The 26,540-nt window shown below is 51.1% G+C and overlaps 1 protein-coding gene across 2 annotated transcripts; it reads right to left on the reverse strand.

Moving 5' to 3' along the window:
* Positions 1-993: 993 nt before the first annotated feature.
* On the reverse strand, positions 994-26,193 carry CDHR1 (cadherin related family member 1). 2 transcript variants are annotated; one of them, XM_007962745.3, is made up of 17 exons: positions 25,914-26,193; positions 25,145-25,240; positions 24,007-24,152; positions 22,510-22,560; positions 21,224-21,313; positions 19,137-19,223; positions 17,904-18,017; positions 16,693-16,836; positions 15,207-15,285; positions 13,876-13,976; positions 11,437-11,640; positions 10,933-11,085; positions 8,619-8,783; positions 8,070-8,137; positions 7,378-7,606; positions 6,440-6,697; positions 994-5,709 (listed from the first exon to the last, which is right to left on the reverse strand). In XM_007962745.3, exons 1-17 carry the CDS (start codon positions 25,966-25,968, stop codon positions 5,170-5,172), a joined length of 2,580 nt encoding a protein of 859 aa, XP_007960936.3. In that variant the 5' UTR covers positions 25,969-26,193; the 3' UTR covers positions 994-5,169. The 2 variants fall into 2 exon arrangements, with proteins under 2 accessions (XP_007960936.3, XP_007960935.3); XM_007962744.3 differs by having other exon boundaries at positions 25,145-26,149.
* Between the last annotated feature and the right edge of the window lie 347 nt (positions 26,194-26,540).

Consider the following 26,540-nt stretch of genomic DNA (forward strand, 5'->3'; position numbering starts at 1 on the left):
CATGATAGTGAGTACGTTCTCACAAGATCTGATGGTTTTATAAGGGGCTTCCCCCTTCCCTCAGTTCTCATTCTTCTCTCTCCTGCCGCCGTGTGAAGAAGGGACATGTTTGCTTCCCCTTCCACCATGATTGTAACTTTCCTGAGTTCTCCCCAGTCATGCTGAACTGTGAGTCAATTAAACCTGTTTCCTTTATAAATTACCCAGTCTCAGGTATGTCTTTATTAGCAGCATGAGAACGAACTAATACAGTGGCCTATGGATCTTGAGGGTGCAGCCATCATGAAATGGCTTGGGCTACCATGAAGGTGAGAGTGGATGTTCCGACCTTCATGCCAAGCAAAAGAGGCTTGGTGGTGCACATGAGACAGAGGAGTCAGGAGGAGGGAAGGGCTATGGAAGAGGAGAAAGCAGTGCAGGGGGAGAGCCAGGAGCATGTTGGTGGGCAGGGCAGTATTCAGCTGCTTTTGTAAACATGGAAATTTAGGGAGAGGGAAAATGGTCTAAGGAGGATTTCTGAGAATCTGATACTTTTTAAGATGCTTGCGCTGCCCCTTGAAAAACCCTAGAGTAAAGATTCATGTTACTCAGATTGAATAAGGCAATTTCATAGTGGGGATGCAAGAATAGACCCTGACTTGAATGTGGTTTCTTGGGCTTAAATTTTGGCTTTCTTACTGGCTTTGTTGTACCAGGGAAGTTACTCTCTTTTCATGTACCTTAGTCTTCTCACCTATAAAATAGAGTAATAATAGTACCTTAGTTTTCTCACCTGTAAAATGGGGATAATAACAGTCCTTACCTCATAGGGTTATTCTGATAAGTATACAAGGCTTTTTTTTAAAAAAAACATGTAAAGTTCTCAGAACAATAGCTGGCACATAGTAAACCCTCAGTAAATGTCACAATAATAAATGTTACCATCATTTCAGGCATCTACGTCAGTTTGTGCTTTCTTTGAATGTGACTCAGCACATAGGGCCATTTGGAATATCAGATCTTAGTAGGACTACACACATGTGTATATTTATAAATATATATATGTAATAACATGATATCTAGGCTAATATCCTTCACATATTCTGTTTAATTCATGTTGAAAAGATGCTACAGTTTCAGATGTAGTTGTCATGCCTTTGAGAAGCTTATTTGTTTAGAGCTTAGACCATACAAGTTCAAGGCAAATGCCTTTGATTGAGGAAACATTTGTAAGCAGAGCTACTTGCTTTTAAAATGAAGCCTCTCTAGTCCCAGGCGATTTAAGAGAGGAATGTTGTTCTTTTCCTTTTCTTCTTTCCTTCTGTCTTGTTAGAGACGTACACCTAACACCTAGAAGAGAGCCTGGCACAGATGATATACTCCAAATGTGTCACCCTAGGAATGGCTGAGTAAATTATTGAGAAATGAATAAATAACCAAACTTCATTCAGGCCTTAAAAGAGGTGCATGTGCACGATTTTATAACATCAAACCGACGTCCACATCAGCCTGTTGCTACTCTGCTTTATTGATCAAATGATGGTAGCTTAAGCCATGACCGCCTCATTCTGGAAACTAGGACCTTCAGAGAATCCCTCCCTAGGTTGTTTGTGAGTCTCTTAAGGGGTCCTCCATGTGGCACATGCCAGTCTCCTGCCTCATTCCTCATGTGGCATCTTCTCCATTCTCGCTCTCCACCCCTTGGTGGCCAAGGCCCTTGAAAACTGTCAGGATGTGCCACTGCCTGTCAACAGATGCCAACACCCTTGGTAGGTAGACTGGCCTTGGATTCCCTCAAAGCCTTTAGTTCCCAAAGATAGAATCGCCGAAATCCTTAGAGAAGCAGAGCATGGTAGTTCCTTCCCATCTCTGAACACACTTCTCCAGCTGGATTCTGAGGGAGAGCTGCTTGAGGACAGAGTTCCACAGGTTCTTACGGACATCTCATTGTTCCTAACCCCCTGGAGTCTCAGTGCAGGCTGCCAGCTGCACAAGCCACAGATGCTGTGGCAACTGCCCTGTTCTCCACTTCCCTCCAGACCCACTCTCCTCCCTTCTCCTAGCATGAAGTAAAAGCTTCTGGACCTATAGGTGGGTGGAAACATCCCAGGGGTTGAGGATGCATGGAGGGGGTCCTCTCTTTCAAGACATGGTGTTCTAGTATGTGGGCCACAGTCACAGCAAGTGTCTACTGAGCTTGTGTAAGTAGGTACAAAGCTGGTGCTAGGCACTTTACATATATTAGCTCTTGTCATCCTCTCTGCAACCATACTTTGCACCTGTGTTATTGAGGAAAGTGAGGCCCAGAGAGACTTGACCTCTTGCCCAAAGTCACAATTAATGGCAGAACCAGAATTCAGACCTAGGGCTGTCAAACTGTAAAGCTCTTTGTTATATCATGTGATCGGAATATCTGAGCTCAGGCGCAGGAGGAAAATGACTCTACAGAGTCCTTGGAGTCACATCTGTTTATTGTCCATGAGGCTACAGCTCCATTCTTAGGGCCAGGAATGGGCAAGCCTGCCCAGTGTGCCTTTCCTGCCTCCCCGCTCTTTCCCTGGAGGCCTACCATGGTGCCAGCCTGGAACTCTGCTTGTCCTACTGGGACTGAGCAGGCAGCCCCGTGGCCCACCATTCGTAACACAGGGACTTGACTGGCCTCACCCCACTGGCAGGGCCTCCTCCAGTGCTGACCACACTTGCTGGTGCCTTAGGTTTGGCTGCACCCTCCTCCTCTTTCCCAGTGTGGCTCATGCTGGCTACTGGGCATTTCCCCATCCGTGGCCAGTTTGTAAGATTGGCTCTGCCTTGGTTCAAGTTCCTGGGGTTGTCCAAGAGAACAATCTCAGTCCCGGATCCACTTGCAAGCCTGAGCTTGCAGTCCAGAGGTCTTTATGACCCCGGTCTGAGAGACGACAGTGCTTCCCAAGCTTTCACGCCCACCCTAGGCCTCCCAATTCCTGCCCTTGCTGGGCTGCACTGGTAGGGTGGGAGAGTGGGCAATTAATATAGCTCCAGGTTTCATTCCTCTCCATGCAGCCCTGCCTGGGCTTGTCCTGTTTGGGAGAAAAGTCCAGGAGACAAGGCCCACAAATGTCCTGTTCAAGATATATGCATGGCAATTTGGACAAAACTTTTCAGCCTTCTTTAGAGTCAGATCTAGGGGTGAAAGAATGGATCCACCTGCTGAAGGAGCCAGGAAGCAAGTTGAGCTTGGCTGTGTGTCAGAAAGACTGGTCTCCACAGGTCAGCAAACACAAATGAAAGCAGGGAGCAGGGGATCAGCATGGCCTTTGGGTAACAGACTTTATTTTCCATTTATAAAAGAGGTTGATTGCATGCAAGCTTTAAGGATGCTGTATCCCCTGTGGAGGCCAAGCATGATCCAGCACAGCCCTCTCCTGAAACACAGGCTGGAAAGTACCTGTTTGCTCAGTCTGGGCTCCTGGATTGCTAGAGTCCACCTCTTACTTAATACCGTTCAAGTCAGGGAATATAGAAACTCCAGCAAGGATTCTGCACACTGGCACATCTCAGTAACAGCTCCAAACACAGACTCAGAAATCAGGAAAGCCACATGTGCATACAATCTCTTTAAATAAAATCATCAATGTATTCTAGAGGGGTTGTTAGTGAGTGGAGTCAAACGCAGACTGTTCTACTTTTCTCTCTCTGTGCACACATCTAGATTTCCTGATAGCAGGTTCCTTAAAGCAGGGCACAACCTCTTTGTATTAATCCCAGAGGCCTGGTATGACTTCTCTCCCGGGGAAGGTTGTTACAAGCTGATGAGGTCTGCCCTGGCTAGACCAGATCCTTGCTACCAGCCTGTTGTGTGGCTTCAGGCAAAGCATTCCATTCTTGGGAACTCATTTTCTTCATCTTGGCAAATTGGAGACTTGGAGCTCTGGTTCTCTCTGACAGTAGCTGGCCAGGACCACCGTGGGGATGAGGTGAGGGAAGAATGGAAGGAGAGGTGTGTGAGTCACAGCAATGTCATCATCCAGTGGTAGCCCCTAAGCCCAGCAGAGTGCCTGCTGGGGCACTTGGCAGAGTAGCTGTGAGGCTCCTAATACTTTCTGGAAGAGCTGCACCCAGAGAACTGGGCTGCAGAAAAACACTTTGCATTCATGCCGCTTTGGTTAAAGCCCTCATCGCCACCATTTTCTTCAATCCTCACCCCAGACCTGCAAGTGAGGCAGACAGGGCTTACTCTCTTCATTTACAGATGAGGAAGAAGATGATCAGTGACTTTAAACAGCTTTCCCAAGGTCACGTGATGTGAGCAGAAGAGCTGGATAAAAATGGAAGTCTCCCCACATCTCAGCCCTGATGTTCATCGACTGCCCTGAATTGTCTCAAGGATGGCCGGTGGGGCAGCTCCTCAGAGAGGGGCCCTGATGCTCTTCTAGATGCCTTTAGGGCTACCTCGATAGCTCCAGCTTTGACAATTTTGGGCTCGTGGCAGTCCTGGCTGGAGACATCTGCCCTCACTCTTGGCAAGGCCCGTCTTCCACCTCTGTGTCCCTTGTCCCACGTGGGCATACCAGGGTCCACAGTCTCTGCCCAGACAGAATGCTCTATCTTTCCAAATGCATCCCGGCACAGTCCCGCAGTCAGTGTGTTTTCAGCACACATTTGCCCTCCCCTTACCTACATTTGCTTTCCTACAGCCCACGAGGTTCGCTGACCTCCAGCCTGAGACAATGCTAAGCCTCCTTTTCCTGCTCCTGCTCTCAGCTGCAGGCATCAGGATCCAGATTCCAGTCCACGTTGCTCCACATGGCCAGGGCCCTGCTGCTTGACTAAGGATGATGAGCTCCCAGTAGGACCTGAGGGACTGTGAGGTCTGGGGTTGGTGAGTAGAAGACATATAGAGCTGTCTTCTCATCAATTCCCAGCCATGAAGAATGGGGGGCATTGTAGCAGTGCCAAGGATTTGAGTAATGGGGAAGTATTTGACAATTGCATCCTATAGCCCAATGTCTTGCCCAAGGCCCTGACCAGAGCCCTGTCAGAGCACAACTTCTTGTTGTGCCAGAAGGTGGAGGTAGAGATGAGGACTGTGGGGATTACACCATTGTAAAAAACAGGGGTGACCTTAAGGAGGAGAGGAAGGGGAGCATTGCCTGAGCAGCCGGGTGGTGTGGGTCAGGGGTAGAGGAAAGAGTGGGGACCATAGGGCGTGCACTAGAAGTAAGCTTTGTTGTGCACACTCTTCTTCTCAAACTTTTGCTTGAGCTCAGAGATCAGAGTTGACTGGATGGGGCTTCCCATAGTTTTGGGTTTTGGTGGGGGTTGGGTGGGTTGGGGGGTGAGAGAGCCAGAGACAGTAGGCACGGTCCAGTGGGCTGCGCCAGTGCTGGGCGCCACGCTGGGTGGTGGAGGGAGAGCTGGAGCTCTCGGGGGCAGGGAGCTTTCTGGGCTGTTGTTGTTGCAGTTCTCATTGGGAGGTTTCTCTTTGAGCATGAACTTGTTAGCGGCTTTGGCGCTCTTGGACTTGAGCCACTCAATGCGGATGGTGCGGGGCGCAGGGCTGGGCCGCTTGCGGACCACCCGCCGCACTGGCAGGACCTTGTTAGACTTCTTGTTGCGCCAGAAGGTGGCGGTGGAGATGAGGACAGTGATGGCCACGACGGTGGCCATGGTGCCAGCCAGCACACCCACGGCCTTCATGGGGTTGTCCTTGGTCTGTATCAGGAAGGCAGCCATGGGGCTCCGGGAAAGGGTCTGAAAGAGAGAGCCAGCCCCTGCACTCAGCAGTTCCCACCTGGTCCTTGGAGTACAGAGTAGGCTTGTGCTTCCTTAAGCCTAATGGTTTTTAAACTTTCTGGAGTCTGGAGTCCCTTTGAGAATCTGATAGGCACTATGGGCTTTTGTCCAGGAAAATGCACACAGAGAGAGCATGATGCATGCAGCTCTCCAGAAAAATGCACGCAGACACAGCATGCTGCAGACCACTCTCTAGTACAATAAGCTCAGATGGAATGCAATGCAAACAACCTCTTTTGGATTCAGAACTCCTGCTTTAGCTGGACTCTGTCCTTGAGATAGTAGGAGATCACTTGCCTTTGATTGTGGCAAGGGCTGGGGGGCCCATTTGCCCAGATGTATCAGAAACCTCTTAAGTGGCTACTTTTCTGCCAGACACTGAGCTGAGAGCTACACATAATGATTTCACTCTGCTTTTCAACACCCATGTGAAGAAGCCATCGTTACCTCCGTTTCACAGGAAAGGTAACAGAGGCTTAGCAAAGCCCAAAGTCACACCATTAATAAGTATTAAACTAGAAGCTCAGCCCCCTTCCAAAGCCTGTGTTTGATGGCACAGGCTGCCTTTGATAACACTGAGTGTCTTTTGAAGGAAGCCTGGAGACGGTCCTTCTCTGTCTGCCCATGTTGCAGAGAGGTCGGAGCTGGCCCTCTGACCCCTTTTTCCTGACCATGGCTTTGTACTCACCTCAGCATCTGTGATGTCAATCTTGAGTAAGGCTGTGGTGCTGAAGGATGGGGAGCCCCGGTCCTTGGCCTGCACCTCTAGGGACCATATACAGTCCCTTCCAGGTGTGATGTTGTGCAGGGCATCCAGGGAGCGGATGGAATTCTTGAGCCAGATCTCCCCGGTGTGGGCATTGATGTCGAACACGTTGGCCGGCTCTGCATGGGTGATGGAATAATCCACCAGGTTGTTGGGTTCCTCTGCATCCTCGTCTATGGCCTGTGCACAGGGAGAGACAGACAGAGCTGGGCTTTAGGGACCATCGTTGTGTACACTGGCTAAATCAGCATGTCATATGGGTCTTGCTGGGTTGATGGGAAATGGTCCTGATCCTATTTTGAGAGGATTGAGTTGGGAAAGGAATAGAATGCGTGCCCTCCTATAAGCCAGGGTCTACGTAGGCCTTACACATGTGCTACCCGGTTCCATTCTCAGAACAAGACTAGGAAGCAAATATTGGTGAATCCATATTATGGAGGCGGAAATGAAAGCTTAGGTGCAAAGTGGCTTGTCCATGGATACAGAGGTGTAAGAAAGGGAGTCAGGATTCAAAGTCAAGTCTGCTGGGTTTCAGAGTTCATCCTTTTTGCCACGTTGGACAGATGACAAAGTGCAGTGAGAAAACCACTCTTTTGAAAGCAAGCAAACCAGCTATGTGAAGGCAAGCCAAACACAATCCACCTGACCTGTTTTTTTTCATTTATTGAGTAGCAATGTCTTCTTCTCAGAGTTGAATTCCGTGTTGAGGTGGGGATGAGGATACATAAAATGTCTTAAAGTCCCTTGTCCATGGTGGGAAGCCAATAAATTTTATCTTCAATGAAATTCTTATGCCCCAGTATCTCTTGCAGCTGCTGGACCCCGGCTTTTAGGGGAGCTCAGCTGCCTCTGAAACTCACCTCAATTTTCACTGGGGTCCCTAGCACCATCGTCTTCTTCTGAACGCTCTTTCCAAACTGAGGGGGGTGGTCATTGACATCCAGCAGTGTGATAAACACCTCAGCTATGCTGTACTTGCCCTCCATGTCCTCTGCCTTCACATAGAAGTTGTACCTGGCAGTGGCCTCAGCGTCCAGGCTAGCCCAGGGCTGGGTGTAGATAAGCCCGGTGGATGGGTGGATCAGGAAGCTGCCAGGCAGAGCACATAGGCATGGGTGTGCACACATACACACATATGTGCATACACGCACATGCCTGCAACAATGAGCTGCCTCCCGAAGCAGCAGTGAGGTGTCATGCAGCTCCTCCAAAGTGTCCCACCTGCTCCCTCCTATCCTTGCAGTCTAAGTGAGGTAGATCCACCTGTGCACTCACCTATCTGTCACTATCCAGCTTAACAACTCCATTTATAGTCTTTCTTTCTCCCTATGGCCTGCTCCTTCCCCAGCCAGCCCTGCTTGCCTGGCTCCTGAGGCTCTGGGCCCTGACCTTCCTCACCCTCTGCCTCAGCTTTCCACTGCCTCTCTCCACTCCTCTTCATCCAGGCTCCTGTCCCTCCCAGGCCCCTCCTGCCTCTGCCACAGACTTCCTCCACCCTCAGCCTTCCAACCCCCTTGCCCAAGTCCCTGTCCTGGATTCTGGGTCTACTTACAGGTCTGCCCCAGTCCCGTAGATGGAATATTTCACTTCACCCCAGGGTCCTGTGTCTGGATCCACAGCCTGGAAGAGAAAGAGCCCTGGGTGGCACTTGCCTCTTTGTCAGGGTATGTTGGCAGCTCCCATGCCCTGAGGGTTGCTTTCAACCACAAAGCAAGGGGATTTGAGGTTTGCCCAACTGGGGAAAAATTGATGGAGAGACCTCCCAGGGAGTCCTAGTTTTCCTCCAAGAAGCTTTAAGTGTTGAAACAGCCAAGAGATTTAGATCTGGAAAACATTCATCCCTCCTTTATAAATGAGGAAGAGGGGATGGGTCCCATGCCCTGTGATTATTGTTTACATGTATATCCTCATTGCATTCTGTGAGGTATTGTAATACCCATTGTATGGATGAAGAAACTGAGGCTAAGAGAGGGCAAGTAGCTTGTCCAAGGACAGCTAATGAGTGTGGGCCCTGCCACTCAAACTGGAATGACCTTCCAGATTTGTCTGGCTTCACAAGGCCTCCTATCCCACCCAGTCCCTGGGCCAGTTCCCAACCCACTGTGACAGCCACCACACTGGAGCCCCCTGGGGCGTTCTCAGGAATCCTGGCAACGTAGTAGAGGGAGTCGAACTTGGGGACATTGTCATTGGTGTCCAGGAGCTGGATCACAACATCCGCTGTGGAACTGAACTTCTCCGGGGTATTCACTTCAACAGCCAGGAGCTGGGAAGGGAGGAAAATGAGGACTTGTCTGAGTGGGCACTCACCCTGTGGAGAGCCTACCCACCTCATCTCCCCAGGACTGATCTGACATCCATCTGCCATGTCTCCCAATCTTCCTTGCAGCTGCCAACCAGCTATTCATGCAAGGGTCACCTCTAAGGCCTGGCATCACCCCCTACTCCATCAATTGGCTTGTAATGCCAGCTTTCTTATCATTCCCATCTGTATTGGGGTCAGTTTATTTTGTTCCACTGAGCTGCATATCCTTTCCAGTTCCAGTTGTCTTAACTCTTCTCATAAGTTTATTGCCCCATATAAAAACCAGTTTCATTTTGTCAAGCCTTGTTGCCACCTGTCCAAATGAAATTCTAGGGAAAAGTTAATTGGAGACATTAAAATCTTTTTTAAAAAAATTAAATAAAAACAAAAAAAAAACAAAAAAACGGGTCAGGCACGGTGGCTCACGCCTGTAATCCTAACACTCTGGGAAGCCGAGGCAGGTGGATCACCTGAGGTCGGGAGTTCGAGACCAGCCTGGCTAACATGGTGAAACCCCATCTCTACTAAAAATACAAAAATTAGCCGGTGTGATGGTGTGTGCCTGTAATCCCAGTGACTCAGGAGGCTGAGGCACGAGAATCACTTGAACCTGGGAGGCGGAGGTTGCAGTGAGCCAATATCACGCCACTGCACTCCAACCTGGGAGAAAGAGTGAGACTCTTGTCTCAAAAACAAAACAAAACAAAAAAAAACAAAAACAAAACAAAGAAAACGAGTCCTGGCTCTATTGCCTAGGCTGGAGTGCAGTTGTGCTATCTCAGCTCACTGCAACCTCTGTCTCCCAGGCTCAAGCCATCCTCCCATCTCAGCCTTCTGAGTAGCTGAGACTACAGGCATGCGCCACAATGCCTGGCTAATTTTTGCAGTTTTTGTAAAGATGGGATTTTGCCATGTTGCCCAGGCTGATCTCGAACTCTTGGGCTCAATTGATCTGTCCCCCTCGGCCTCCCAAAGTGCTGGGATTACAGACGTGAGCCACCGTGCCCAACCAAATTCTTACCTAAGGAGAATTTGAACTTTTTAAACAAGGTGTGCCTTTACATCTCTTTCTTTATGCCTCTTTGTAAAATTTAGCATTTTTCATCATTTGCATGATGCATATTTCTTATGGTAATTCCTATAAATTTTATATGTTGGTTGTTATCGTAAAAGATAATTTTTATCCCATATTTTCTTCTTATTTTTTGTATGTAGGAAAACTACTGGATTTTGTGCATTAACTTTGTAATCAGCCATGCTGGCAATTTTGCTGAGTTTCTAAGAGGTTTTTTTTTTTTTTTTTTTTTTTTTTTGGTCTTTTCTCTCAGATTCTCTAAGCAAACAATCATCACCTGCAAATAATGACTATCTTGTCTCCTCCTTTCTAAAGTTTGAACTTCTTATTTCCTGTCCTTATCCAGGAACAATGTTATTTCAGGAATTGTGCTAAATAATGGTGGTGTTAGCAGGCATCCATGTTTTTTCCCTAATTTCATGGATTGCTTTTATAATAGTATTTCACTTTTAAGCATGATGCAGGCTATAGGAGAGTGTGTGTATATGTGTATAATTATAAATAAGATAATTTTAATAGTGTCAATGAAGTATTTACTTTTCCTATTAACGTATTATATATGTTCATATATAATATATAATATAATAGGAAAAGTAATGTTCATATATAATATGCATTTCATAATACATTTATGATATTATGTAATTACAAATGATATCACAGAAGTATTTTTTTCCTCTTCAGCTAAGATTATTATCAGAAGAGATGACAAATGTCAAGGCATATGATAAAACATCTATCATGATAATAAAATAGTTCATTCAATCTATTAACATGGCAAATTATATTGGTAGTTATCCTTTGATCCCACACCACCACCTGCATTCCTGGGGCTGGTTGTGGTGTGGAAGCCAGGAAGCTCAGTGAGGCTGAGGCTGTGAGCAATCTGCAGGAGGGGCAGAGGGTTGGAGAAGAAAAGAATAGGGCCAGGAAGGGCGGAGAGTGACAAGAGACCCCTTCAGGAATGAACCAAGATGCTGGTATGAATTTCTGGGACCCTCCCATTCAGGGCAGTGAATTCAGGGCACCACCTACCTTGAAGGTTAATACTTTAGACTTTTCAAAGTCAATGGCAGCTGAGTTTTCCACAATGATCGTGACTTGGGCTTCATTCAGGACTGTCTGTGGAACCACTCGGAAGATGCCCCTGGGCCCCACCAGCTGCAAGTTGAATTTGGCATTGGCTCCCTAGAGAATTTGGAGAGTGGAAACAAGGAAGATGAATGATGATAGAAATTTATATTTATACTATATAGAAGTCTTCACGCGCCCTTAACCTTGGGAGATATTATTAAGAGAGTTTCTGCATCTGACTTTTCCTTCTGAATGGACTGTGAGTGCCTTTAGGCTAAGCAGATAGTCTTTGATTGGTTACTCTCCCTCCTCTCCCCCTTGGTTACAACTTCCTGTTTCTTTCATTTTGTGGCCCACCTGGCCCCTGCTACATACGCAGGGCAGTTTGATGCAGACCCACTTAGCTTTGGGACCCTGGCTCCATACTGTTTGTGGGAAAGGAGAGTGGGGGGCAGGACCACACACCTGGTCGGAGTCGTTGACGGTGATCTTGAGGCCCCGCAGGATCTCTCCCTGGGGCGGGTGTTCATTCATGGACAGCTCAAACCTGTTTTGGGGTCCACTCTCTCCATAGAATGTTGGCGGGTGGTTGTTGAGGTCCACAATCCTGATGGTGACTGGGACAGTGGCCTGGGCAGCTGGGCTCCCCACAGGGCTCATCTCGGTCACCTGGGATGGGTACAAGTGGCTATGGCCTGTGTGGCAGGTGGACCCTTCAGATGGTCCAGCTCCTACCTCCCTTGTAGAATGTATAATCCCCTCTGTTTCAGTGTGTCCTGGCTTAGCAACTTAGATCTAACTGATAACATATGGCAAAGATGGCAAGCTATCACTTCATGATTAGATGATAAGAGATTGCAATTTCTGTCTTGTGAAGTCTCTTTCTTGCCGGTTTTGATGAAGCAGGCAGCTGTGGTTGACAGAGACTAATGGTGATCTCTAGCCAACAGCCAGCAAGGAGCTGAAGCTCTTAGGCCAACAGCCCACAGGGAACTCAGTCTTGCCAATAATTGGGTGGGCATGGAAATCAATCCTTTCCCAGTCAAGCCTGCAGATGAGACCCCAGTCCTGTGACAATCTGATTGCAACCATGTGAGGATCCTGGAGACCAAGGACCCAGCCAAGCTGAGCCTGGAGTCTTGAACCACAGAAACTATGAGATATGAATGTGTATTGTTTTAAGCCGCTAAGTTTGGGGTAGTTACACAACTGATGACTAATACAGCATACAAAGCTAGGGCCAAGAGCCCATAGGCACCTTGTGAACCACGTGGCAGATATCCTACAAAACTCTTTAAGACCTCCTTTCACTTGTTCTGTAAGCATGCTCTGGTCTTATGTATCCTAAAATAACCATCCCTGTACTCCACTCCTTCACACTTTCACTGCTATCCCTCTTGTTTCTCACCCCACCCCTCATTCAGATACTTCACTCTGACTTCCACACTGCATCTGGCACTGCTACTCTTTCTCCTTCTCAAGTGCTCTATTCTCACAGCAATGTGACTCTGCTCTCTACATCGTCTCCTCAACCTCTGATCCCTCCTGAGTTTCCTTTACCTGCCCCTCTCCTCCTCCTCACTCTCACCCTCTTCACACAGCTTCTGCAGCTGTGCTTGGTCGATTGTTCTCTCTCTTCTTCTTCCTCTGGGTGCTTTTATTCCCTCCCATGCCTTCAACAGCTACCTGTAGGTTGACATTCTCTCCCGCAGTTCCAAACCTGTGTGCCCAAGTTTCGATGTTTGAACTTGCATGTCCCTCAAGCATTCAAATGCATCCTTCCTCACTTACTTCACTTGCGTGCTGTCCTGTACTCCTGATGGCACGGGACCACCTGGGCTTCATCTATCCCTCTCCCATCCCTTTCCCTCAAGATCCACCAATTTCCTCATTCTGTGCTATCTGCCTTATGCATACTTTTCAATTTGTCCCTTTCTTCCATCCCACCTCCCCTCAGCCTCACAGGCTCTCTTCCTCTGTTACCTTGGCCATGGCTCTACCTCTCATCCAGTTCCCTCTGAACCCAAGTTGAGACCAGAGTTCTCAAATTCTGGCTGGGACTGGTGCCAGAATTACCTGGGTGCTTATAATGTGCAGATTCTTGGGTTTGCCCCAAACACACTGAATTCCTATGCCCAGGAGTGGATCCTCAAAATCTTGGTTGGCCCAACTCTCCAAATGTGGGAACTCCACTGGTCTGGTGAGTAGCCAGGCAAACTTTCCAAGTGACTGTAATCCTGCCGAAAACCTTCCAATGGCTCCTTATTGCTCTTGAGTAGGACCAGCTACATAATTTGCAGGCCCAGTGAAAAATAAAAATATGGGGTCCCTTGGTGAAATTATTAAGAATTCCAAGACAGCAAACAGCGAGCATTAAGCTTAGTGTGGGATCCTCCTAAGTATAGTCCCTGTGTGACTTCACAGGTCACATGCCCAGCTCTAGTGACAGATCCACACCTCCCATTCAGGACCTTTACTCCTCTGACCCCGGCCTGGGAGTCCACCTTTCCTTCTTCTCCAGGCTACCCATCCTCTCTGCTCTGGCTTCACCTGACTCCTTGTTGTTCCCCCAATATATCAGTGCTCTCCCCTCCAGCCTGGGCTTGCTGCAATTTCCTGGCTTGGAATGCTTTCACTCCACCCTGACCCACCCAATGCCAATCTCTGGCAGCATGCACCTGCAGGATCCCACCCATGCTCAGGCATTGCTGCTTCAGTTGCACCTTCTCCTGCCTTTCTGTGACTCCCTGTTTGTGAGTTCATGTCTGGCGCAGGTGCTTTTTAGAACAACATCTAGCCCCCTCCCCAGACTATGGGACCCAGGAAAGAGGGCCTGGGTCTCATCACCTTATAGCCTTCCAGGGTCAAAGGTGGTCAGGGAAGACAAAGCTAGAGGGAGGGTACCTGTACATGCAGCTCATACACCTCTCTCTGCAGCTGGGCCGGGCTCTGAGTGATGGAGATGGCTCCAGATGTCTCATTAATTTCAAAGGCTCCATCGCTCCCTGTCACAGAGAGATGCACCCTGAAGTTCTGCACAGGACCACAGGGAGGCGCAGGGGAGTCATGCCGCAGGCTCCTCCTGCATTGCCTAGCGAAGTCTTCGTAGAACGAAATCCTGTCATCTATGTCTTGTCAACATGGAAACAGTTTCAGAGGGGCTTAGTAACTTGTCTAAGGCTACACAGTTAGTGCAGATCTGGGACTTGAACTCAATTCTGTCCAGCTCCCACGTTCCATACTGCATCCCTTCTCTTATGCATAATAATATGTGTGCCTGTGTGCATGTGTGCACATGTGTGTGTTTGTGTGTGTGTGTGTGAAGAAAAGAGAAAGGAATCAGGAGGACATACAGTGAGACAGGGTCATGGAAGGGGAGTGGGGAAAGATGGGACAGGAGGGAGGGAATAAAGAGAGGAGAGGGAGGGTGTGGAGTGGGACAGGCAGGAGATGGGGTGGGTGCTAAGGGACTGGGTAAAGGTTTGCAGTGGTGATGGAAGGGAAGGCAGCTGAGGTCCTGTGAGGCTGGGGAAAGGAGGCTGGCAGGTTTGCCCACATGTGAGCTGCTGGAAGGTGAGTATGCACAGGCATGTCCTAGAGAAAGGCTGGGGCATATAGACATGCACACGTCTGGGACCAGGCACCAGGTGCAATGCCCTGGCCTAGCCCAGGGACAGCTCATCTGGCTCAGTTGCTGCCCAGCTGTGGGAAAAGCACAGACTGTGGAGCTAGCAGGCTCAGGTTCAAATACAATGATGGAAACTTGGGATGCCTACTTAGCTTCTCTGAACTTCATTTTTCTTGTCCATACATAGGGCTAGCACTAGCGAGATGCCACATCACCACTGCATTTGATTCATTTAATTCAGCTATATGCTGTGGGATAACAATTAAAAAGAATGAGGAAAATACATAGCCACTTAAAAAGTGTGAGAAATATTGCCGTGCATTCCCATCAAGGAGCAAATATCCAGGGGGAGAGGAGCATGGGTGAGCACCTCCGCGTTGCTCTCAGCACCCCTGGCCCGTGCTGTCCTGGCTGTTGGATATCATGACAGGCAAGGGCCGAAGCACACAACACAGACACTTGCTTGTCTTGGGCGCAGCCTTTCCTCTCCATATATCTTGTACTCCTGGTGCTATAGGGGAGGGAGCTGGGATCTAGAGAGGTTGGGAACCTTGTTCTGGTCACCTAGAGAGTCAAAGCTGCAGCCCCCAAAGCTGCTCAGACTCACCATTCACAAGGCTGTAGAGAATTCGATTGGGTTTGCCCCGGTCTCCATCCATGGCGACTACCTTCAGTACCTCCGAGCCCTTGGGGAAACAGAAGCAGCCGCTGCCTGATGGGCAACATGGGGACCCTCCCCTCCCCAAACAATGTCCCCATGATGAAAAGGAGGTGCTACCCCCACCCAGGAAAGAGTCAGGCCTCTGTGTGGCTGTGGAGCGTGGCCCTCCTCTCTTCTGCAGGGGCTCTAAGCACCCAGTGGCCTCCAGGGCTGGAGGGATAACCTGAGCCCCTGCTTCTTCCTTGCCAGTAAGGGTCAGTACCTGGGCTGCCCAGGGATTCTCAGGCCTCCTGCACCAACTTCTGGCCCACACACCACACTCAGCCCTTGCCTCTACTGCTCTCTACTCTCTAGCCTTACTCTCACTGCCCTTTCCATCTTTTGCTTTCATCCCACCCCTGACGTGCATGAGGGGAGAGGGGAAAGACAGATGGGAGAGAGGCCAGATCGCAAATGCAAGGTCCCAGAATTAAGATTTTATCTTGTGGGCCTTTGGTACTGCTGGAAGGGTTTAGGGCAGGGCTGCCCCAACTGTATAAGGCCTGCTTGACTTCTGCCTGCTGCCCCTCTTAAGCCCCCTACACAGGCCCTTCTCTCTGGTCAACTCCAGGCTACTTCTTAACCCAGCCCAGGTGCTGCCTCCTCCCTTGGAGCCTGCCCTGAGCCCTGTCCCTCAGCACCTCCTTCTCCCTTTAGCTCCTCAGTGGGATGGCCTGGACCCACCCTGGCCCACCCTGCAGCCCCCACCCAGGGCAATCCAGCATCTCTCTCCCTCACTCTGAGCTTGTCTCCACCACTGGGTCCCCAAAAAGTGTTTCCTTTTGCTTTATAAAGTCAATACTAGGCCGGGCGCAGTGGCTCATGCCTGTAATCCCAGCACTTTGGGAGGCCAAGGCAGTGGATCACCAGAGGTCAGGAGTTCCAGACCAGCCTGGCCAACATGGTGAAACCCCATCTCTACTAAAAATACAAAAAATTAGCTGGGCAAGGCAGTGTGCACCTGTAGTCCCAACTACTCAGGAGGCTGAGGCAAGAGAATTGCTTGAACCCAGGAGGTAGAGGTTGCAGTGAGCCCAGATCGTGCCACTGCACTCCAGCCTAGTGACAGAGTGAGACTCCGTTTCCAAAAGAAAAGTAAAGTATAATCAGACAAATGCAAATTGAGAATGCAATTCAATTGCACAGAGATCTTAAGTTGCGGCTTAGTGAGGCCAGGCTCCAGCCTGATCTCTGCCCACGGGGAGCTCATGGTCTAGTTGGGAGCAAAAGGTCCAGTTCATGGCCTGAGGCTGGGTGAGTCCAGAGCTGGCCTCTGTGTGAGGAGGGTGACCGAGGCCAGCCCAGCCATCTCCAGCAGGAGGTCCCTAAAATCACAAGGGTCAGGGCAGGAGGCATCTGGAGGGGACGCTGGCTGAGGGGCACAGCCACCCACCGGAAGGGTGTCCTCGTACACATAGCCGTAGTAGGGTGTGCCCACGAAGACAGGGGCTGTGTCCTGAACATCCTCCACATTGACCGTGACCGTGGTGGTGGCTGAGAACACCACATCAGCCCCATGAAGCCTCCCACCGCCATCCTGTGGAAGAATCGGGGGCCACAGACGGAGAGTGAAGGCAAGTTGGGATGTGGAATTGGACAGAAACCATGAAAACCTGGCTTCTACCCCCTTATGGCTGTGAGGCCAGCTGTCCTCTCCAAGCTTCTGTTTGCTTCTGTGTCACCCGGAGATACTTCTCCTCTCACGGGAGTGTTGGGAATGTAAAAGTGCCACCATTCCTTTGCAAGTGGGGTTAGTTCTCTCTCCAGAGAAATCATATCAGATGAGTGGCAGGAGAGGGGGCATTCACAGTTAAATTCCCCCTCCCAGCCAGGAACCAAGACTCAAGCACCTCCTGAGGATCTACTCTGTGCTTGGCCTGTGCTGAGTGTCAGGGACCCACAACAGCAAGACTTGGGCCCTGCACTGAGCATCATAACAGAGATGTGCACTCAGCCCAGCCCAGCCCGTGCAGCTATGGGCAGGCGAGGCTGACTCGGGCCTGCGGGTACAGGCTGCAGTGGGATGGCCTGTAAGCCAGGCTGTGACCAGCAAGGGCCTGCTTGCAAAAGAAAGTGCTGGGCCTAGAGGGGCAGGTGGGGTTTTGCACTCTTTATAGGGGAAGAAGCTTTGGTGGGCATCTGCTGGTTTCCAATGTTTCCCACACCACCACTTCAGAAATATGAGGAACTTAGTTGAGCTTCAGGGCTGGGCAGATGAGGAAACTGAGGCTCAGAAGGGGTGACTGGGCACACAGAGAGGAGGAGGTGGGTGAGCAAGCCTGGCCAGCAAGATGGAGGTGCCTGGAGGCCATGTTGTTGAGGATGTGAGGGGGACACCATTCTCTTGGACATCCCACCTGGTCTTACCTAGGGGATCCTGGCCTGTTAGTTTTGACAAGGCATATGCCGTCCCGCAGCCCACAGATCCCAGCCTCCCTGGAGAATATGTCCAGGCAGGAAAGATTCCGAGCAGCTGCTCCCTATTTTCCCACGCCCATCATGTCTCTTGCTCTCCAAACTGCCCCCACTCCCCTGCAGAGCTTAACTCTGTTCCAACCCAAGGGCTGAGGAGAGACTGGATGCTCCCCTGTCCTACTGTGTTACCTTGGCGACCACGGTGACGTAGTGCGTCCGGGACCTCTCATAGTCCAGAGTGGCCCCAGCCTGGAGGCGCAGCACACCGCTGTGACGGTCCACAGCAAATGGGGAGTGCAGGTTCTATAAGAATTAGGAGCCAGCTGGACCTCAGCAAGAGTGCAGGCCAGCCCCAGGAATGCCCGCTCTGCTTTCTGAAGGGAGTCCTCACAGCCCCTTGTCACAGGGCCTCAGGGCTGAAGTTCCTGCTTCAGAGTGCTCAGCTTTTCTGGTCCCAGGTTCTCCTTCATAGGACTTGGGGCTTTCCCTCCCACACCCTCAGTCAAAAACACAACGTTCCCTTTTGGGCCTTTGCTTTTCTTCCTGCTCAGCTGGAAAACAAATTTTCTTGGGCTAAACTTTGGGCTAAGCTCTGGCCTGGAGGGTCCAGCAGGTGGCAACGTCTGCAGAGTGATCTAACCTGGAGGGAGCCAGGGATTAAAAGTCACAGTGAAGGAGAGAAACATTGGGGCCTTCAAACTCTACACCAAGCAAGTGACTGTGGGGCAGTCCCAGGCAGCCTGGCATCGGGGGAGAGGGTGTGCAGCCTGAAGAAGGCTGGCAGGGAGCACCAGCCTCTGGTGGGGTCCCTGGGGGCCCTTCTGGCTGGGTAGTGTCGGGCGCTTGTGCCAGGTGCTGTTAGTGCGGGCTTTACACGTATGTAGTCTTCACAACAATGCAACAAGGATGTGTTTTTATGTCTCCCATGTGAAACATGAGGAAACCGAGCTGGGAAAGTTAGATAATTGGCTGAAGGTCACGTGAGTGGTGAAGGGGGGGGTCTCTCCAGCACCCGTGCAGTCCAGGGGACTTCTGGGCCTGTGTTGTTAGGGGCATCAGAGCCCTGCCTCTTTTGAGTGTTGTCTCTTCTGCTCTTTTTTTCTATTGACCATTCTGGGCCTACACGGGGTTCTCCACCCATGTGGCAGTCCCTGGGGAAAGGGCTGGGGATGTGGAGGACTGAGGGTCCTGGGGATGTGGGAAGAAGGAGGGGACAGACTGACTTACAGGAAGTCACGATGGGTCCATCAGAGGAAGAAGGCTTCTGTCCCTCTCACATCCCCTCCAGCCCATCCCACCCCTTCGTGTGCTCCTCGGGAATCATAGAGGCACCGACCTAAGGGCCCGGGTGATGGAGGTAGGGGCCACCCAGGAGTCCCCTCTGGCCTAGCCCCAGGTTAGGTCCTGTGTGTCCCGCCTTACCTGCAGGAAGTAGGTGACACTCCCTCCAGAGCCTGTGTCCCTGTCCACCGCGTGGACCTTAAAGATGCTGCTCCCAGCAGGTATGTCCTGAGGGGGTCACAGTCACAGGGGAGGGTCAGAGACAGTGACAGCATTCTCAGGGGGACAGAGGCATAGAGGCATGCAGCAGTGGGGTCCGGGAAGTGAAGCACCAAAAAGAGGTGAACAATTGAGGATCAAGTGTGTGAGCCACATGTGTTTATTGCAGCACTATTCACAATAGCAAAGACTTGGAACCAACCCAAATGCCCATTAATGATAGACTGGATAAAGAAAATGTGGCACATATACACCATGGAATACTATGCAGCCATAAAAAAGGATGAGTTCACGTCCTTTGTAGGGGCATGGATGAAGCTAGAAACCATCATTCTCAGCAAACTATTGCAAGGACAGAAAACCAAACACTGCATGTTCTCACACATAGGTGGGAAGTAAACAATGAGAACACTTGGACGCAGGAAGGGAAACATCACACACTGGGGCCTGTCGTGGGGTGGGGGTAGGGGGGCGGGATAGCATTAGGAGATATACCTAATGTAAACGATGAGTTCATGGGTGCAGCACGCCAACATGGCACATGTACACATAGGTAACAAACCTGCACGTTGTGAACATGTACCCTAGAACTTAAAGTATAATAATAAAAAAAAATTTTTTAAGTGTGTGAGCACCCAATGGGGGCTGGGGCTCAGAGGAGGTGCAGGAAAGAGGGAAGGGAAATTTGAGCAAAAAGACTTGGTGAGGGGCTGGGAGATGCGCTCAAGGAGAGAGGGAGAAGAAAACACCAAGACTCCAACAGATAAAGAGTCTACCTATGAAACAACAATTCAAAAAGGAGGAGATGGTTCATAACCACAGACATACTTGGGATCACCAGGGACCATATACCTGCATTTTAGAGCAAGAATGAGATTTCTTTCTCCTATTGAATTAGCAAACTTTTTTCTTTCTTTCTTTCTTTCTTTTTTTTTGAGACGGAGCTTTGCTCTTGTTACCCAGGTTGGAGTGCAGTGGTGTGATCTTGGCTCACTGCAACCTCTCCCTCCTGGGTTCAAGCGATTCTCCTGCCTCAACCTTCTGAGTAGCTGGGATTAGAGGTGCCCGCCACCATGCCAGGCTAATTTTGTATGTTTAGTAGAGACAAGGTTTTACCATGTTAGTCAGGCTGGTCTCAAACTTCTGACCTCAGGGTATCTGTCCATCTCGGCCTCCCAAAGTGCTGGGATTACAGGTGTGAGCCACTGTGCCCAGCCTGAATTAGCAAACATTTTAAACTTTGAGAATTCAGTGTTGTCAAGGGGCAGGGGAGAAAAACCCTCCCATTGCAGGGAAGGAGCAAACAGGTGCCTTCTGGAAAAGCAGTCTGGCAACACCCTGTGGGCATGTGTGCTTTTGATGCAGTAATTTCAAATCCTGAACTGTATCTTAAGGAAAGAATCCTAATTAATGAAAAACAAAATTGATGCTCAGAAGTTGATGTGTCTATGACAGCAAAATTTAGAGCACCTTAAATATCCAAACATCAGGGAATGATTCTGTAAATGATAGACTGTTCACTTGATGGAAGCTATTAAAACAATAGCTGCCCAAACTTTACAATTAATTAGGAAAATGCTTACGTTATAACTTAAGTGCAAATAGGTTATAGAAAGCATATGTTTAGTATAATCACAACTATGCCAAACAAACAGAAAAACAAAACAAAACAAAACAAAACAAAGCTCTATAATGACAAAAAGACTAGAAGGAAATACACCAAAATTTAACAATGTCTCAAGTTGGAGAAAGTGAGGGTGACTTTGAAAACTCTCATTTCTCTTACTTTTCTACATATTTCACAAGTCTACACTGAACATGTATTATGACTATAATGGAAAAAAGCAAATGAACATGCCTTTGGAATAAAAGCGAATGTGGGAGGGAGCAGGTGGTAACAGAGAGGTTCTCCACAGGGCAGTGAGCCATGACCAGGCCACAGAGCAGCCCCAGGGGTAGGCTATGGGCCTGGGTGGGACAATCAGCCCCTCTAGCAGCTACTCACTCACCTCAGGAACCAGGGCAACATAAGGTTCCTGGATGAACCTGGGTGCCTCGTCATTGGCATCGGTCACCAGGATCACGACTTTTTCGGCCACCTGAGAAGGGGCAGAGGGGTCAAGAGCCAGCGCAATGAGACCTTCTGAGGGCTGAATGGATAGTGACCTCTAACACTCCAAGGTACACGTCCCTGCCCATCCCTCCTTTCTCTCTCTCCCTCCCTTCCTTCTTTTATTCATTAATGCAATAAACATTAAGCAGCCTCTTAGTGCCAAACATTGTGTTTCATCCTGGAGGCAGGAGACAGTCTAATGGTGTATTATTTTGCAGTAGTCATGGTGGCTGGGATATCAGGGCAAAGATCAGCATATTAAAAAGATATGTTATGATCTCCTCAAGGTGATAGCAGCAGTATGCCAGGCACTGAGGGCGGGGCCCCTGCACTGCACCAGCACACACACATGGCCTGGGGAAATGCGTCCAATGGGGTTGAGAGTTCCTGGGCTGTGGTGGCAGAGAGCAGGTGGGCTTCTCAGAGGAGTGAGAATTAATCCATGAAGACAGGTTTGCCAGAAGGAAAGAGGTAGAAAGGTGTGCCGGGAAGAAGGGGTTGCATGTGCAAAGGCAAAGAGGAGTGAAATGCATGGTGAGCTGAGAGGATGGAAGTAGATTTATAGCTAGATTATGGCCTGGGTGGGGTGGATGTGAGGGAAAAGGCAGCGAGGCAGATAGTGCCCAACGGGGAATCCCGGAACGCCAGACTGAAACTTGGTTTTCATCCTGCCAGTGGCAGAGGTCAGCTGTTAGTGATTTCTGAGCCTCAGAGTGGGCAGATCTGACTTTGTTCCGTAGTGACAACTTCAGGTAATTGGGGTTGGGGAGCCTGGAGGCCAGTGAGCCCCTGGGGTTTGTTGAGTTATCCAGGGAGCACTGATGATCGCTGAGAGAAAGTGGTTGTGTGGGGTGTTCAGCTCAGGTGACTGAGCAGGAGGCCAAGACCTGGGTCAGGGAGGCAGATGGGGAGGGCAAGTTTGAGGAGATGCTGTGGAATATGGATTAGACTCATTAGAAGCTCAGCTCGGAGAGCCTGATCTCTCCATTCCTTCTTTTCCTTCCTTCCTCTCTGGCCTTGCTGCAGCCCTCTCTTGCGGGCACTTTGGGCAGGTCTTGTGGGGCCCTGGCTTAAACTTGCAGAAAAGCCCCCACAAAGGCTTGGGGAGGAATCATGCCAGCCTCACCCTTCTCAGGCCCGAATACTGCAGGCTGCCAGGGACTGCCTTGGGCATGCACTCACCAGATTCAGGCCGTCAGAAATGCTGATGATGGCTTCAATCTCATCTTCCCTCTGTGAAGCACAGGGACTGAGTGAGTGTCCAGGGGTCTGACACACCACAGGACCCCCGTGGCTGGGCGGAGCTCTGCCTGCCCCACGCACCCATCAGAGGAGGCCTGGGCATGCCAGTGGATCCCTGGAGCAGGGTGAGTGGTGGCGACAGCATGCCTGGCAGAGTAGAAAGCTGCTTCCCCCCATTCTCGAGGCCTTATTTTGGGACTTTTGTGTCTGGGGTTCTTATAAACTCAGAGACCCAGAGGGTCTGTTGGGGCTCCAACAGAAAATACTCTCCTGCCACAGTGAGGCGAGACGCCGACCTGTGTGCTCAAGGTCCCATAAAGACTTTTTCTCTTTCTTTTCCCTCTTCTCCCCTTCTCTCTCCACACCTCTGCACATTCCAGGTCTCTGCAGAGGCTCACATCCATGGTGGCTCAGTGCTCCCCAGGATATGGTGAGGCCTCAGTGGGGTGGGGTATCAGAGGTTGCCAGGGAGTGAGGTACTGGCGGCACAGTCAGGCTCCACTGCTGTGTCCCCACAGCAGTCCCTGAGACCTCCCTTTCCTTCCTCTACCCTGGCCTGCAGCTAATGGAGGCTGTCACCAGAACGGGCAGCATCCCCACAGCTGAGGTCCAGTTAGCCACACACCAGGCTGCCGTACGGTCTGAAAAAGGCCATGCCCTGTCGCCTGCAAGTTCACAAATGTGTAGAGCGAAGGAGCCCTGCCAAACTCGACTCACTCCCAACCACCCTTTTCAGCCTTGACCTGCTCTGAGTTCCTGTGCAGCATAGCACCTCTCCCAGGACAGGCTCGAAAAATCATTTTGTGAGGTTTTCTTTCAGAAACCTCAAAGTGCAAGCCGGGCACGGTGGCTCAAGCCTGTGATCCCAGCACTTTGGGAGGCCGAGATGGGTGGATCACGAGGTCAGGAGATCGAGACCATCCTGGCTAACACGGTGAAACCCCATCTCTACTAAAAATACAAAAAAAAATTAGCCGGGCGCAGTGGCAGGCGCCTGTAGTCCCAGCTACTCGGGAGGCTGAGGCAGGAGAATGGCGTGAACCCAGGAGGCGGAGCTTGCAGTGAGCCGAGATAGTGCCACTGCACTCCAGCCTGGGCGACAGAGCAAGACTCCGCCTCAAAAAAAAAAAAAAAAGAAACCTCAAAGTGCAAACAGATTTATTTTTAATGGAACATGTTTAAAAGATTAGCAGGACTGGCAGGTGCTCATTAAAGAAGCCCACTCTTCGCTCTGTGTGAACGAGGAGTGTGAAAGTAAAGCCCACTCTGCTAATGGGAAGTGGCCCAGAGATCTCACAGACTGGATGTGCCTGGGGTGTGCCCCCTCATCCCCTACTCTACGGAGGGGTTCTAACCAAAGTGCTCTAGGGGAACTTCAGCCCACCGAGGTCTATCTACAGGCAGTGGCCCTGCAGCGCTCCCCACACCTCCCCATACCTCTCTGTCCAGCTCTTCAACCAGGGTGATGTTTCCAAAAGTAGCGTCAACAGAAAAGACGCTTCTAGCGCTGGGGTCAAAGCTGATGTGGTAGGAGATGGGGTCTCCCTCAGGATCTGTCCCATTCAGGGTGTATACATGAGAGCCTGGAAGGAAACACAGTGGAGAGACATAGAATCTGAGACCCAACTTTTTCCTAAAAGTGGCAGCTGCTCAGGACCAACGATTCAGCTGTTTATAAAGTGACAATTCAACTCAGTGCCAAAGGTACTGCCCTGAACTGGGTGCTCATCGCTGGCCTCACCCCTGCTGGCTGCTTGCCTCTTTGTATGTTTATTCTTCACAGCGGGTGGATGTGATGATCAGCCACTTTCCAGATTGTAATCTATAACACGGGTTACAGAGCAGGTGCAGGTCTGCTGTGCCTAACGGTAGAGCCTATGTTCTCCTCTGCCTGGTAGTAACTCGGCTCTCAGGATCCAAGGTTGAGGGACTCCTGGGTATAGGGAAGGCCTTTAAGAGGCCATTAAGAGGCCTTTAAGAGGCCATTAGGCAGCCATTAAGGCAGGAGGGGTGACCCACAGTGCAGCCCTGTCCCCGATGCCTGGACCTGGTTCTGCAGGGATTTCTGAGCCAGATGCCTGCTTTGCTCTGCTCTCCATTTTCCTGGGGTTCCCAATGCCCACAAAGTGAGGGAGAGGGAGTGTGAAATCTCCCCTTTCTCCTCCCCTCTCTCTGCAGATCTCAGCAAGTTGGATGTTCTTCGGCCGTTTTAAAGCCTAGAGACCTGGGGCTCAGGGAGGTAAATGCATTTGTTCAAGTTCACAAAGCCATAAGGGGCAGCACCTTATCACCTACTTCCTACAGCGGCCTGCCTAGCAGGGCGACCCTGTCTATGGGCAGGAGCCCTGGTCTCCAGGACTGGCCAGGCTTAAGTCGCCATGGCAGCAATGACCTTCTTTCCCTCCATTGCCTCGGGGAATTCGTAGAAAAACAAGGAGCCCCCGGCCTTGCGCAGCAACTTGGCGCTGGGCGCATATACAGGCTTGGGTGAATCACGGGCTTGGTCCCTGCCTCCAGGGGAATGCGAGTCACCCCTCAGGGAGACCTATCGGAAGCCGGTGCCAGGGCTACTCACCTACAGGGGTGTCCTCTGGGAGGCTGAACAGAGCCATGTTTCCGTTGGTGCTGCCGACCCCGTTGTCGAAGAAGTGTGGGGCGAAATTGGCCTGAGCTGGGAAAAGAACACAGAACAGACGGACACCCAGACAACGGACACCCAGACACCAGGAGGGAGCTTCACACCAGCTCGGTCCCGCGTCAGGCCCCGCTACTGGGCAGGAGGGCGCTCCGCCTCCCCAACCCAAGTGCACCGAGGGACCACCCTGGGGCGCCGCCCAGAGGATGCCCCTAACCCCCACTCCACCTCCGGTGGGCTCGGGCTTGTCAGGGACACGTAGCATGTGGGCGCTTAGAGCCCAGGGAGCAATCCTACGCCTCTTTCATCAATGGGCAGATTGCACCCGCGCTCAGCGAGGGGCAGTGCCCCAGCCAAGGTCACGCCGCGAGTCGGGGCACTATCCCTTGCCCCATGCAGTGTCGGAGCTGCCACCAAGCCTACAGCTCTGCTTCCCAGCAAGCGGAGAGCAGCGGGGGTCCGGACACCAAACCCTGGGGCTCTAGGATGCCGGCTCTGGAGAAGCGCCCCGGAGCTCCCCACTACTGCGCTACCCCACTCCCCACTACCGAATGGGCCAGGGAGATGGAAGGATTTCTCCGCTGCCGTCCACCAGCCCGAGTCCCACTCTGGAAGTGGTCCAGGACCACGTCCCTGTGGCCATCTGGGTGACGCCGGCGCCCACCTCCCTCGCCATCCACGCGGCCAGCGGGGCCCAGCGGCCACTCACCCAGGCAGAGGCGCAGCAGCCCCAGGGCCAGGGCGGCCCACCGCCCACGCCTCATGTCTCCCCCGGCGCGGAGTGTCGCCTGCCGCCGCCGAGGCCCGGCGCAGGGGCACGGAGCATGCCCTGGGCCCGCGGGGAGGGCGGAGAACACAATGGGGGTAGCGGCGACTGCAGCCGCGGCGGGAGGGGGCGTGGGGCGGGAGCGGCGGGTGGTGTGAGGGCGCTAAGAGGATGACACGGCTCGGATCTGCTCCTGCGGGCCACCTGACAAGACCAATTAGCGGTGCAGAGCGGAGAGACAGGCTCCCAACCGCGGGCGGGGGCAGGAGGGCGTGACAAGACGACTCCCCGCCCACCACGCCCCCTTGGCAGGCGGCCCCGGTCCAGGACAGGACACCGTGGAGGAGTGGAGTGTCTTTCCCCCAAGTTGTCCTGAGGAGGGCGCTGGAAAATTGAGCTTTGCCAGGGTCCCTAAGTCCTGGTGGGGCTTGGGCTTCACGGGAGTTTTCTTTTCTCATGAACTTCCTCTGTGACTTTCAGGGGCTTAGCCGTCCTCTCTGAGCTAAGCATTCCAGAAGAAAAGTTAGTGGAGCGGCCAGGAGGGCCTTGCCTTAGCAGTCTAAGCAGGTT

This window comes from Chlorocebus sabaeus, chromosome 9, assembly GCF_047675955.1.
Source record: "Chlorocebus sabaeus isolate Y175 chromosome 9, mChlSab1.0.hap1, whole genome shotgun sequence".
Lineage (NCBI taxonomy): Eukaryota > Metazoa > Chordata > Mammalia > Primates > Cercopithecidae > Chlorocebus > Chlorocebus sabaeus.

Bases quoted from the DNA above. Each gene is read 5' to 3' on its own strand.
- CDHR1 (XM_007962744.3), bottom strand. From the start codon at position 25,469: ATGCTACGTGTCCCTGACAAGCCCGAGCCCACCGGAGGTGGAGTGGGG. The intron at 22,561-24,006 runs GTATGGGGAGGT...TGTGCTTCACAG, and splicing joins TTGAAGAGCTGGACAGAGAG to AGGGAAGATGAGATTGAAGC. The intron at 11,641-13,875 runs GTACCCTCCCTC...TACCCATCCCAG, and splicing joins TGTATGAGCTGCATGTACAG to GTGACCGAGATGAGCCCTGT.